Source organism: Aquarana catesbeiana, linkage group LG06, assembly GCF_042186555.1.
Source record: "Aquarana catesbeiana isolate 2022-GZ linkage group LG06, ASM4218655v1, whole genome shotgun sequence".
Lineage (NCBI taxonomy): Eukaryota > Metazoa > Chordata > Amphibia > Anura > Ranidae > Aquarana > Aquarana catesbeiana.
In genome coordinates, this window is record NC_133329.1 from 358,261,430 (window position 1) to 358,276,644 (window position 15,215).

Below are 15,215 nucleotides of genomic sequence, written 5' to 3' on the forward strand. Positions count from 1 at the left end.
TTGCACGTGAATATAGGAAGGTAAGCGTGCCCATGTTTGTGGCTTGTTATGAAAATAGAAAAGATATACCTGCGCTCAAATCCCAATAGCTTGTACATGTATTTAAAAATCAGGTGCTAAAGGGGTGTGACCACATATTGACACTACAAATTCTGGATGGACCCTCTGCATACTGCTATACACCCTTTCCAGCAAGCTATGCAATGAAAAAGCTATGGGATTTTTAGTTCACACATATTACAATACATGCTTAAGCAGGCCAGCGTCAAAGCAAGCCCTAAGTAAGCCAATCCTACATCGCTTTGCCACTGCAAATGCTACGGTGGAAACCATGCCAACCTGGGGCATAATGACGCAAGGTGGGGGAGAGCGACTAGGTTCAGGTCTGGTCCAGAAGGGTGTATAAAACAATTCTCCTGCACTTGGGTGCTAGGTCTACAGATGTGTGATGCAGTCAGCCCTTTAATATGGAATGTAAAAGGTCTTGCTACACTCCTCAGAACAATGGGTGTCCTTGGAACTGAAACATAACAAGCATAACAACGCAACCGCAAAATTGAACAGTAAATCAGAGGTCGACAGCTAGAACCAAAGATGTTGGAGGACCCTCTTTCTTAGAGCCAAAGTGATGAATGACTGGCCTCTTTCAACTATCTATATATATATATATATATATATATATATTATTATTTAAGGTACTTATATAGCACAGTCAGTTTACTCAGCGCTTTACATATACATTGTACATTCACATCGGTCCCTACCCTCAAGGAGCTTACAATCTAAGGTCCCTAACTCACATTCATATACTAGGGCCAACTTAGACAGAAGCCAATTAACCTACCAGCATGTCTTTGGTGTGTGGGAGGAAACTGGAGTACCCGGAGGAAACCCACACAGGCACAGGGAGAACATGCAAACTCCAGGCAGGTAGTGTCGTGGTTGGGATTCAAACCAGCGACCCTTCTTACTGCTAGGTGTGAGTGCTACCCACTACACCACTGTGCCACTCGATATATACATACATTATCCAGAAGGGTGTATAGCAGTGTGCAGAGGGTCCGTCCAGAATTTGTTGTGTTATAAATATTACCCTATGTCTGCTATAGATAAAATACTACTTGAAACAGCACAATCTGGCAAAAATCAATGCTATAATTACATTTCAGTGCTCACCATATATGGCTGTACATCTCAGATGTTCTGCTTTGTAATCTAATATGCTTGTGTTTGTTCTTGCAGGACACTTGTTCAGAGCTTCTGGAGAGCAGCCGTTCAATCTGTCCAGTGCCTTTCCAATGATCACCCACCCAATTTTCGGCCTACACGCAGCCAGCTCAGGACACTCAGAATTTGGTGGTTTGGGAACGCTTGGAACACCCACAGCCTTAGCAGCACATCCCCAGCTAGCACCCTTTCCAGGTAAAATCTGCAAATAAGCATCATTTGTATTTGTAATTGCATGCCTGTAGTAATGTTTTCCAGTTGAATGTAGAACATGCCGTATTCTGTAGTTCCTAGAAAACATTTCATATTTTATACAGGTATTCTAGCTACAGTAGTTCACATTACGTTCCTGGTTACCTGTGTTAGGTATGGTCTTCAGGCGACAGGAGAAAACAATATTTTTTTGATTATTGGAATGAAAAAAAAAAAATACAGGGATTCTCAAGGATGCATAATCATTATGTCCCTAGCATGTACAGTGCCTTGAAAAAGTATTCACACCCCTTGAAATTTTCCACAATTTGTCATGTTACAACCAAAAACGTAAATGTATTTTATTGGGATTTTATGTGATAGACCAACACAAAGTGGCACATAATTGTGAAGTAGAAGGAAAATGACAAATGGTTTTCAAAATTGTTTACAAATAAATATGTGAAAAGTGTGGGGGACATTTGTATTCAGCCCCCCTGAGTCAATACTTTGTAGAACCACCTTTCACTACAATTACAGTTACAAGTCTTTTTAGAGATGTCTCTACCAGCTTTGCGCATCTAGAGAGTGACATTTGTGCACATTAATTTTTGCAAAATAGCTCAAGCTCTGTCAGATTGGATGGAGAGTTTCTGTGAACAGCAATTTTCAAGTTTTGTTACAGATTCTCATTTGGATTTAGGTCTGGACTGTGACTGGGCCATTCTAACACATGAATATGCTATGATCCAAACCATTCCATTGTAGCTCTGGCTGTATGTTTTGGCTGAAAGGTGAACCGCCGCCCCAGTCTCAAGTCTTTTGCAGACTCTAATGCCCCGTACACACGGTCGGATTTTCCAATGGAAAATGTGTGATAGGACCTTGTTGTCGGAAATTCCGACCGCGTGTAGGCTCCATCACACATTTTCCATCGGATTTTCCGACACACAAAGTTCGAGAGCAGGATATAAAATTTTCCGACAACAAAATCCGTTGTCGGAAATTCCGATCGTGTGTACACAAATCCGACGGACAAAGTGCCACGCATGCTCAGAATAAATAAAGAGATGAAAACTATTGGCCACTGCCCCGTTTATAGTCCCGACCTACGTGTTTTACGTCACCGCGTTTAGAATGATCGGATTTTCCGACAACTTTGTGTGACCGTGTGTATGCAAGACAAGTTTGAGCCAACATCCATCGGAAAAAATCCTAGGATTTTGTTGTCGGAATGTCCGAACAAAGTCCGACCGTGTGTACGGGGCATTAGAGGTTTTCTTCTAAGATTGCCCTGTATTTGGCTCCATCCATTTTCCCATCAACTCTGACCAGCTTCCCTGTCCCTGCTGAAGAAAAGCATCCCCGCAACACGATGCCACCACCATGTTTCACAGTGGGGATGGTGTGTTCAGGGTGATGTGCAGTGTTAGTTTTCCGCCATACATAGCATCTTGCTTTTAGGCCAAAACATTCCATTTTAGGCCAAAACATTCAATTTTGGTTTCATCTGCCCCCTACATGGCTTCTTGCAAACTGCAAACGGAACTTCTTATGGCTTTCTTTCAACAATGGCTTTCTTCTTGCCACTCTTCCATAAAGGCCAGATTTGTGGAGTGCACAACTAATAGTTGTCCTGTGGACAGATTCTCCCACCTGAGCTGTGGATCTCTGCAGCTCCTTCAGAGTTACCATGGGCCTCTTGGCTGCTTCTCTGATTAATGCTCTCCTTGCCCGGCCTGTCAGTTTAGATGGACGGCCATGTCCTGGTAGGTTTGCAGTTGTACCATACTCTTTCTATTTTCAATTGATGGATTGAACAGTGCTCCATGAGATGTTCAAAGCTTGGGATATTTTTTTATAACCTAACCCTGCTTTAAAATTCTCCACAACTTTATCCCTGACCTGTCTGGTGTGTTCCTTGGCCTTCATGATGCTTTTTGTTCACGAAGGTTCTCTAACAAACCTCTGGGGGCTTCATAGAACAGCTGTTGTGATACTGAGATTAATTTACACACAGGTGGACTATTTACTTATTAGGTGACCTCTGAAGGCAATTGGTTTCACTAGATTTTAGTTGGGGGTATCAGAGTAAAGGGGGCTGAATACAAATGCACGTCACACTTTTCAGATATTCATTTGTAAAAAATTTGGAATCCATTTATCCTTTTACTTCCACTTCACAATTATGTGCCACTTTGTGTTGGTCTATGACATAAAATCCCAATAAAATACATTTACGTTTTTGTTTGTAACATGACAAAATGTGGAAAATTTCAAGAGGAATGAATACTTTTTCAAGGCACTGTGTTAAGGTTTTTTAAACAGCCGGCCTAAAGAAAACATTTAGATTGTAAGCTCCATGAGCAGGGTCCTCCTATTCCTTCTGTATTGAACTGTATTGTAATTGTACTGTCCCCCTTTTTATTGTAAAGCGCTGCATAAAATGTTGGCACTATATAAACCCTGTATAATAATAATAATAACAATGCTGCAAAAGAGCAGTCACCAGACCTATTGTCAGGCCTAGGAGGTGTGCATATGCGCTGACTTTGAGAAAAGTCAGTGTTTATGTAGGCAATGGTGTGTGGTGGCATGTAAAACTAAAAACCGTTACTTAGTCACCTTATTGTCCTTCTGCAGTATTAGCTGAGAATCTTTAATTTTTTTATTTTTTTGGTTTAGTTTAAAGCTGAACTCCAGCCTTAGCTTTAGTTTTACACAGTTGTACAGAATTCTTTCCTGTGCTAAAATTGCTTAGCCTGATTTCAGTACACAATGTGAGCTCCTCGCAATTTGCATTAGAAGTTGCAGCAAGCCTGACAGAGCCCACCTCATTTCGTGGCTGGAGGGTGTCCAATATCATCTAGTCTTTCCTCCCCCAGCCTAATCCATTGGATTTTAGGGCTGGTTCACACTAGCTACACAGGAATTCCATTTTTCTGTGTGGGCTGGTGTCGATGCTAGATGGGCTTCGGGGGCAGAGCCTTGCATTTTTACAATGCAAGGACCTGTTTACTTTTCTTGCTATAACTTTATTGAAATGTCAAATGTAACAAGGTGTCACATTGTGACAGAGGGCTATAGAGTGGTGCAGAATGATGAAGACATGCGTTTTTTTGTCATTTTTATGCACTGCTAATTGTCCTCCGCTGTCACTTGCATTCTAGTGTGATCGGGGCACATAGCAAAAAATTGTTATTTTTATCGTACATCATGAGACACAGAGCACCATAATAATGACTATCTGGGTTATTTGCTACCTTTAGGTGATTGGACACTGGCAACCAATAGTAAGAAGGTTCCTCCCATATAACCCTTCCCATACAGGAAGTACCTTTAGTTTTTTGCCAGTGTCTTGAAGGTGATGGTCACGGCTGTGGAAGCTCTTCAAATTCTTCAATAATGTCCCAATGAGGATTTTATAATCGGATCCATTCGGATGGCTTAATAAAGCTAAAGTGGATGGTACCCGAGCCTTGGTTCAAGAACAAGGTTTTGCCTGTAATGTGTCCTTTATGGCGCTGGACCCTTGTTATATGGTATTCCTGGTCTATCATCTGCCCAAGGAAACCAGAAGGGTGCTTTACGGGTCCAAGGGTGTGGACCCCGAGAAAAAGGGGGACCCGGTCCTTGAAGGTCCTTAGTGGCGCTACTCGCGATGATGGGGAAGATTGGGCCTATTACAGGCCCTGCAGAAAGGATCGGTGAGTGCTCCCTCTGGAGGCCTAAACTATATTACTGTGTTGCTTTAATATGCATGTGTTTGCCAATTTTCAGTGCCTCGTGTTCCCTCTGTATAGCGGGTGTCTCCCGCTTGGTGGCGTGGGTGTCGGGCGCGCACGTGCACAGGAGCGTGCGCGTGTGGCAGGGACCATGCCCGCAGCAGGGAGGCTGCCGTGTGCATCGCGGCATGGCTGGGTGCGTACGGCGATGTTCCCCGCGGGCATGCGCATGCGCAGTAAGATCCTGGGCGTGCGTACGTCACGTGGCGGCGCGCGCATATGAGGGAAGTCAGCGTCTGCGTGTGTCATTGCTGTTTGTCAGTAGGCTCGCAAGCCAGGACTGGTGTAGTGGGACACAGAGGTTGGGGCACGTGAGTTGGGCATTTGCAACACGTTTAAGGTATAGGCCGGGAGAGTTGCTATACGCTGGGCTTGGCTATATAGCACAAGAGAGAGTGTATATATATATATATATATATATATATATATATTTTCTCAAATCCTGTAAGCAATGTCTTCCAGAAAACGAGGTACAGGGGTTAAAGGGACTCCTTCAAAAACAGGAGATCAACCTCAGGCTATTGCAGTATCAATCTCCCCTGAAAGACTTGCGGCATTTGGCCTGGCTGAGCCATTGCATTTGTCAGGCGTTGTGGCCACTACCAATATCCTTGCATCGGCTTATGTTACTAAGGATGATTTGGCATCAGCCCTAGCTGGCCTTGAGGGCAAGATAGCGGGTATGATTGCCTCAGTAACCCAGGGAGGGAAGAAACGTCATAGATCTCGCTCTCCTGAGCCTGGTCCCAGTGGAGAATCACTAGAGCACCAGGACTCATTTAGCCAGTTGGGGCCTTGTGATTTGGATACAGAATGGGCAGAGGATTTGGAGGGAGTGGCCGCAAAGTATAAGGAAGAGGCAGAGGCTGGGAATTCAGGTTTCGAGGAACCAATGTCGGCTTCCCAATCCCAAAAATTATTCATCCAGTCTTTGGCTGAAATGGTGAGAGCAGGATTTTAGTTACCCCCAGTACAGGGACCGGGACTTTCCTGTTCTACGTTGGGATCCTTATGGCCTCAGCAGGTTTCCCAGGCATTACCTGTGCATCCATTATTGGAGCAGCTGATTTACGCTGACTGGGAGCACCAGGACAGGATATATTTGCATCCAAAAAGGTTTTCCTTTTTATACCCTATGGAGGAAAAATTCAGAAAAAGGTGGGATACGCCTTTGGTTGATGCTGCCATTTCATCAGTGAATAAAAGCTTAACCTGTCCAGTTTATAATGCCCAAGGGTTTAAAGATCCAGCGGATAAAAAGCTGGAATCTTTACTAAAAACCTCCTTTGCGGTGGCTGGGTCAGCAGTACAACCGGCAGTTGCAGCCATCGGTATTTGACAGTCCTTGAAGGACTGTTTTAAAAGATTGGTCAGGAATGTACAGGTTCAGGAGGAGTTATCTGACGAATTGTCAGAACTTCCTCGCGCTTTATGTTTTTGTGGTAGACGCATTAAAGGACTCGATTCAGCAGATGTCTCGTTTTGCGCTACTCTCGATCCATATGCGCAGGGTCTTGTGGCTAAAGAACTGGTCAGCCGGGATGCCATGCAAAAGGCTACTCGCAGCTTTTCCCTTCCATGGTGAGCGTCTGTTTGGAGAAGATCTGGATAAATATATCCAAAAGATCTCAGGAGGTAAGAGCTCCTTGCTTCCAGTTAAAAGAAGAAAGCAGCCTTCCTTTAAGATTCCCAACGCTCCTGGGCCAGGCGCCTCTTCTCCCAAGAAGTATCGACAGCCTCAACAGCCTATCTTTAAAAAAACTCAGGGTCAAAAAAGACCTTGGACCCAGAAGCCAGCCAAAACCAATTCCAAGTCCGCCTTGTGAAGGGGCGCGGCAGGCTGCGGCGGTTTGCAGACGCTTGGGGGAAATTGGTCCAGGACAGGTGGGTCATTTCTACGGTAACACAAGGTTACAAAATAGAGTTCAGGGATTTTCCTCCGAATCGGTTTCTGGTATCTAGAGTCCCATCGGACCCAGTAAAAAGGAAAAGCCTTTTTCTTGCTTTAAAGCAGCTAGAAAGGCAGAAGGTAATTATCAAGGTTCCGCACAAAGAAAGGTTCAAGGGATTCTATTCAAACCTATTCACGGTGCCCAAACCAAATGGGGAGGTAAGGCCCATTCTGGACCTCAAGTCCCTAAATTCCTTTCTAAACGTCCGAACCTTCCGGATGGCGTTGGTTCGTTCAGTAGTTGCATCCTTGAGAAGAGAGGATTTCTTAGCATCCATAGACATCAAGGATGCGTACCCACATGTGCCAATTTTCGGCCCACATCAAAGGTTCCTGCGCTTCGCAGTAGAGGGGCGTCATTTCCAATTTGTGGCACTTCCGTTCAGTCTAGCCACGGCCCCTCGAGTCTTCACAAAAGTTTTGGCTCCAGTATTGGCTTTTCTAAGGTCCCAAAAGATCTCGGTGGTAGGATATCTGGACGACCAGTCTTACTCCACCCTAGTGGAAAACGCTTCAACTACCGTTCGTTTCCTAAAGTTCCCAGGCTGGATCTTGAATTCGGACAAATCGGCCTTTCAGCCAAGTCAGGTCTTGACATATCTAGGCCTAATCCTAGATACAACCCAGGAAAGGGTAATTTTACCTCCCCTAAGGGTCAGGTCCATAGTGGAACTGGTTCGAGAAGTCAAAAGGGTAGAAAAGCCTTCTATTCGGCTGTGCATGAGGCTGCTGGGCAAGATGATCCCGTCTTTCAGCGCAGTTACTTACGCACAGTTTCATTCCAGGTTGTTCCAAAGGACTATCCTGGGAGCTTGGAACAAGTCTGTTCTAACCTTAGATCGTCCCATGTCTCTATCCCAACAGGTAAAACGGGACCTCTCCTGGTGGTCAAAAGCCAACAACTTGAGGGGCGGAAAATCCTTTCCACCTGTGACCTGGAGGGTGGTGACTACGGATGCCAGCCGTCTCGGCTGGGGGGGCAGTCCTGGAAGAGGACTCAGTACAGGGAGTATGGTCCCAAGCAGAGAAGACCTTGCCCATCAATCTGCTGGAAATCCGGCTCGTTTAGCTCTCCTATTCTGGATGTCCAGATTGCGGGGGTTTCCGGTCAGAATCCAGTCCGACAGCTCCACGGTGGTGGCATACATCAACCACCAAGGGGGCACCCAGAGCCGGGCAGCCCAAAGAGAAGTAAATCACATATTGATTTGGGCAGAAAGGTACGTGCCGTTTCTGTCATGGGGGATGCCAGAGGTGGATCTTCTGGCCTCCAGGTTCAGCGCCAAGGTGGACAGCTTTGTATCCAGGACCAGGGATCCACTTGCTGTAGGGACGGACGCGTTGGTGATTCCCTGGAACCGGTTTTCCCTAATTTACGCCTTTCCTCCGATCCAGATGCTGCCGTGCCTGTTACGCAGGATACAGGAGGAGCAGAAGACAGTAATTCTAGTGGCCTCAGGATGGCCCAGGAGATCCTGGTACTCAGAGATTGTGAGGATGGCGGTGGAGGACCCGTGGTGCCTCCCATACCGTCCAGACCTGCTGTCTCAAGGTCCCATATACCATCCTTCTTTACGGTCGCTGAATTTGATTTGTGAATGAGGCCTTAAGCTTTAAAGTGACACTGTAAGCAGGTCAACAAAACGACACAGACACTTACCTTGAAAATAAAGCAGCTTTGTACATACCTGTCCATTAGCAAGTTTGCTAAAACTTCTCAGTAGTGGACTTCCTGGCCACATCCTGATTCCACATTTTCAAGTGTGTAGCGCGTCTTCCTCTGGCCACTATGGTTTCTCCCACCCTCCTCTCTGTCATTATTTTGACTAGGGGTCAGCTGGAGAAACCACAGCGGCCAGTGGAGAAACTCACTATTTGACCAGTCCAAGGAATCAGATCGCCACCAGGAGCTCTGTTGCAGAGTAAAGTTATAGCACTCGCAGATGCACAGGTATGCATAAAGCTGTTTGCTTTTCAGGGTATTGTCCATGTAATTTTTTTTTTAGAGGTTGAATCAGAGGTTTCTTACACAGGTGTTTTACTTGTGACAAATTCCCTTTGAAGGAAAACTGTCATGAAGGAAAGAAGAGGCCATGGCAAGGAGGGAAGCCATTGCTGACCTTTCTCTAAATTACTGTATGCCTGATTGTCTCTGACTCCAGTACTTTCTATGATATGGATATAATTGCAATGTTAAGCAATTTGTGACTTTCCATCTTAGTAAAACTAAAATTTGCAGGGTGTCTATTCAGCTGCAGCATGTCAGATGCTGCTGGGAGTTCTATTTCCACAAAACCTGCCATACCAATTTGATCAAGAAACTTTCAGGCCTACAGACCAATATTCCATAATATAACTTTAAATCTTCACTAATATAGTATTAAACTAGAAATATATCTACAGCCTATTCCTGGCCCAGCTATAAATGTGTTTTCCTTCCATAAGACCACAGCCTGCATATCAGAACACCTATAATGAAATTCCATCCATCGCAGGCAGGGTACACAGCCTAGATCATTGTCAGGAGCATGAAAATTTCAGTGCCTGTTACCCAGGAGAAGTCTATTTTTTTGCATCCTTTGAGACAGCTTATTTTTGTTTGATAAGTTACATAAGAAAGTTATGTTATCCAGTGAGTAGTTGTGCTACCTCTGAGGGCATATTATGTCGTGCCATGGGCACCCCAGAGGTTTAACACATACAATCTCCGAAGCTATCCGATCTCCAGCTGTTGTTTCCACTTATTTTAGCCTCTTTGGAGAAAATGAATGGTACTTGTTACTGTAGTTCTCCAAAGACATTTGAAATCATTGACTATGTACTGCCCTGTAGGGAGCCATTGTACATACTGTAATCTACAGCGCCTTTCTGTTAGGCTTAGTGCGGTCGCTGGAGCTGTGCTGTCTATGCTTAGGCTCCATTATACCGGCTGAAAACCTCCAAGGCTTCTCATCTAATACTGAGCTCTGATCATCAAGTCATTCAATGCCTACTTAAGCAACAAAAAAAATTGCTATGGAAATTGTGATCTCGCTGTCCACATGCTGCATAAAGAAAGCACTCAGGATCTATTAGAGTGTCACAAATCAGAAGCCATTCTAATGTATTCATTCCCGGAAAATCAGCAGGAAACTCACTTTGATGTAATAATAAAATAAAACATGCTTGCTCATCACACGACTCCATGTAAACGGTACTTGCATTGATGAAGTTAATGGATATGTTTTAAAGAACAACTATAAATCTATATCGGTATCATTTATCTTTTTATCTGTCTATTTATCTGTCTATCTATCTATCTATCTATCTATCTATCTATCTATCTATCTATCTATCTTTGTGTCTCTGGCTTGGGAGGTGGAAAATGATCATGCTGGGATACCAAAATTTAAAAGTTCTTACGACTTCAAAGAAACAAAATCTGCTCCACATAAACCACAGCCTTGCCTGAACCTCCAAATACACTCAAAATAAAATATGGTCCAATTCAAAAATTACATGATAAAATAGGGAAAATATCAACACTGAAAGTTTAGATGGTATGTATTGTACCAACTCAACTTAGTAGGTTGGGGTTCCCAAAGCCAAATAGAATATGCAAAGAAAAGAAAGCAAACCAAGCAGGTTTGTAAAGAGGCTTCAATATGGAACTCACAGCGGCATAGATACAAAGTTTATTAATAGAAAAGAGACACAAATCCAATAATGTATGGCTATTTGCCACAATAAAAGTAAAACCTTCACCAACATTAAAAAATCATGACAACGTTGTTACTATAAGGGTCCTTTCACGCGGATACGGATCCTTGATGATCCACCCTGTGAACATCCGCTTGCTCAGCGGGGATCGCTCCATTGATCCCCGCTGAGCCGGCGTATGACAGGGCGGTCCCTGAACACTGTGCAGGGACCTCCCTGTCAGATCTCTGCTCTCCCCTATGAGAGAAAAATAGGATTTTCCTCAGTCTGCAGAATCGGACCATAGTGGGGACAGATGATATCGGGTGTCAGCGGATGTTCTTCCGCTGACACCCGCTATCCCATATGAATGTATGTCCGTATTTCATCTGAAAACAGATGGATGAAATACGGACATACTGTCTGCACGTGTGAAAGGGGCCTAAAAGTGAAAAACATAGCAGCCTGGGCTCCCTTGCACACACGCAGACACTCAGCACACTTGCAGGGAAGGAGTGGGTATAATGCCCTGTACACACGGTCGGACTTTGTTCGGACATTCCGACAACAAAATCCTAGGATTTTTTCCGACGGATGTTGGCTCAAACTTGTCTTGCATACACACGGTCACACAAAGTTGTCGGAAAATCCGATCATTCTAAACGCGGTGACGTAAAACACGTACGTCGGGACTATAAACGGGGCAGTGGCCAATAGCTTTCATCTCTTTTTTTATTCTGAGCATGCGTGGCACTTTGTCCGTTGAATTTGTGTACACACGATCGGAATTTCCGACAACGGATTTTGTTGTCGGAAAACTTCATAGCCTGCTCTCAAACTTTGTGTGTCGGAAAATCCGATGGAAAATGTGTGATGGAGCCTACACACGGTCGGAATTTCTGACAACAAGGTCCTATCACACATTTTCCGTCGGAAAATCCAACCGTGTGTACGGGGCATTAGACTCAGTGTTGAAAGTCTAAAATCACCTCCAGTGACAACAGGTATGGATATACCACAAAAATAGGAATCTCCTGAGTAGAGAGGAAGTAGTGGTGTCACAGTAGGAAAAACGGAAATGTCAATCCTGAAAATCAGTGAGATAATACAGTCAGCTGTGAAGAAGATAATCCAGCATATAGTTCAAAGTTACTGACATATGTACATATGTATGGATGAACTTCAAAATACGATAGGCATCTAGGCTATAAGGGAGCATATAATATGGATCTTTGGTCCCTGGTGCAGGAAGCTGCCACAGCCAGATGGCATGGGATTTAGCATATACAGTGCATGGAGAAAAGTTTAAATGACGGGACTGCAGCGTCCCTGACACAATCTCACCCGCCGTGCTGCTTGCTTCCTTAGTCCGGTATCGATTGACTCCTCGGATGTCCAAAAAAAAAGCCAGTCCCTGGGATGGTTCAGGCAGTGGAAGCAGTCATCCTTTGCCTGGCTGTAGATGTAGATGTACACTGATTCTCAGTAGTGGCCCCGCTTTGTGTGGTGATGAGTGGAGCGAATATACGCTACATGTGTGTGGCTCCAAGACCGGGATGCTAAACACCGTGGTGATTTTGCATTTCGCTCAGCTGTGTGAGCCGGTCACATAAGTCAGAAGGTTTATTGAAATAAAAGGCACATACATATCGGTTCTCATCTAGTGTCATCTTGACACATTTTGCACTTGAAGGTGGTTACTCAAAAGGCTGATGAGTGCAATTCTCAGGACTGGTATATTTTTACCACAATTACCACCATCTTTGGAAATATTGGGGGAGATTTACTAAAACTGGAGCACTCAGAATCTGGTGCAGCTGTGCATGGTAGCCAAACAGCTTCTAACTTCAGATTGTTCAATTAAGCTTTGGCAATAAAATCTGAAAGCTGTGCAGAGCTGAACCAGATTTTCACTCTCCAGTTTTAGTAAATCCCCCCATAGTGTACAAAAAAGTATAGAACTGTAAAAGTAGATGCAATGTGGCAAAAATGTGGATTGGCCTAACTTTTTGCTTTTTTTGGGGAGGAGTTTTAATGTCATAACATACCCAGAGCATGCACATCTTTATTTATCTACTGATGTGGGACTTCATTTCATAGCATGGGGCAGAGAAACATGTTATAGAATTGATTGCAATTTTTGTAGTGTATATTTTAAATGTTTTCAATAAAATTTATATTTTTATATTAACAACCGTTGTATTGGCTCACCTCAAACAGACACACCATCTCCCCTTAAAATCCCATTTTTCATTAGAGAGAGCCCTGTCTCCCTCTTTATATTTGCTTAAACATGTTATAGACATATATATTCGATTATTTCTATTACTTGGCCTCAGAATTAAAGTATAATGGCGGAACTAAACTCTTTCCATAAACACTGCCTGTTTATTATTGTTATATAGTAAACTTCTACAAATAGATAGGAACTGCTGGGGTTTTTTTGCGTTTTTTTACGCATTCTATTTACTATTTACGCATTCTGGTCTAGGCCAGAATGACGTTGCCAGTCCTGCCTGCAGAGCCCTGGGTAGAGGACACTCTAAGGTCAGGTGATCACAAGACAGGAATCATTGCATGCACAGTAGTCTCAGGGAATACAGCTTTTACAGGGCCACCAAAAATGCAAATCTCAATGCTAGGGGTTTTTCTACATGTCGCCATAGAGTGATTGTTAGCTGAATCATCTGCCCTTACTAAAGATGGCCACATGGATTAATGCTGGGTCGGGGGAGGGGGTTGGAAAAGTAATTTTCTTATCAACATATATCAACTCACATTGGTGAGTTTTATTTCAATGTAAAAGATCAATAAAATGGTTCAAAACTCATAAACTCAAAAGATCGCTCAAATGCTGCTCTGTACTTCACCGGCTGGCTCAGATAACTGCTGCAAGGACCTGATCCGGCAGTAGAGCATGCCTTGTGAAACTCCAAGTGTTGGAAAGGGGACCGCACACATTCTTCAGTTTGAACCACAGTAACAAAAATCCAAAGGCTGGCTTCAGCAAAAATATCCTCCCATCAGACACACCTCTGTAACACATTTTCTCCAAGTAGGGCTTAATTGTAGATGTCTCTATGATTAAGCCCTACTGAAGTGAAATGCATTAGCAGGTGTGTCTGAGATTGAACTGAAGCTAGTTTTTGGTTCTTTGCCACCGTGGTTTACATTCAACAGTGTGCGGTCCCCTTTTCTACACTTAAGGAATAAAATGGTGTTTTGTTTTTGGTGGTACTAAGATCCAGTTTAGTTCTGCTTCAACATAAAATACACGTCATTGTATTTTTTAGTTTTTGTTAGAGCATTGAAAAGTGTGATATCTTAGAACCTTCATGAAAGGCACCTGCAACCTTAGAATTGGCACCCTCCATGTTTCTCTCAAGAGGGTTCCTTTAGTTGTTACTGCTTTTGTACTAGTAATAAAGGTGAAGGGTCTGGTGAAGGCAGTGCAGCTGAAACATATGGGGTAATAGATGGTGGAATGTGTCAAATAAGAATTGGCACAACTTATCATAAATTACTATACGTTCTATACATGGACAAGGGTTGACCAGATGGTAGCAGGGCCTATAATGTATATGCAGAAAGCAACAGTGTCTAAAAGTTGTTCCAGGTTGTTGATTGCATGAGAGCCCTCTTAAGTCTGCGCCTACTCTGGACCTGACTGGGAAAAATACAGCCATTTCAGATAAAATAGATGCTTGTGAGGAACACTAATGCCCCGTACACACGATCGGATTTTCCGACAACAAATGTTGGATGTGAGCTTGTTGGCAGAAAGTCCGACCATGTGTATGCTCCATCGAACATTTGTTGTCTGACTTTCCGCCAACAAATGTTGGCTAGCAGGTTCTCAAATTTTCCGCCAACAAATGTTTGTTGTCGGACTTTCCGATCGTGTGTACACAAGTTCGTCGGACAAAAATCCACGCATGTTTGGAATCCAGTACGAGCCGAAGATATAACTAGCGTTCATCACTACGTTCGTAATTGTTGGCCAACATTTGTGTGACCGTGTGTATGCAAGACAAGTTGGAGCCAACATCCTACGATCAAAAATCCACGGTTTTGTTGTCGGAAAGCCCGATCGTGTGTACGGGACATAAAGCTCCATGCACACTATAATCTTAAAAAAAAAAAAGTCAGGAAAAACGTGCATTTTATGATAGAGATCCTGCAGCACTGTACAATTTCTGCGTTTTCTACATGAACAATAAGCAGGGGTGACAAAAAAGTCTCTTCTGAGAATTAAAAGATTATTATTATGTTTCACTGATGGACTTTCAGTACACTTCACATATAACCCTATTAACCAGCTCTGTCGTCCCTGGGGAAGGCCCTGGGGAATGTTCTCCTGTTATTATCACTTTGGCAATTGA

General features: G+C 43.7%; 1 protein-coding gene across 21 annotated transcripts in view; it reads left to right on the top strand.

Moving 5' to 3' along the window:
- The window catches only part of BAZ2B (bromodomain adjacent to zinc finger domain 2B), a 441,294-nt gene that overhangs the window by 303,094 nt on the left and 122,985 nt on the right, over nucleotides 1-15,215 (top strand). For all 21 annotated transcript variants that reach the window (XM_073634094.1, XM_073634089.1, XM_073634092.1 and 18 more), the window contains one exon: nucleotides 1,243-1,422. In XM_073634094.1, coding sequence (XP_073490195.1) covers nucleotides 1,243-1,422 — 180 coding nt within the window. The remainder of the gene's footprint in view (nucleotides 1-1,242; nucleotides 1,423-15,215) is intronic.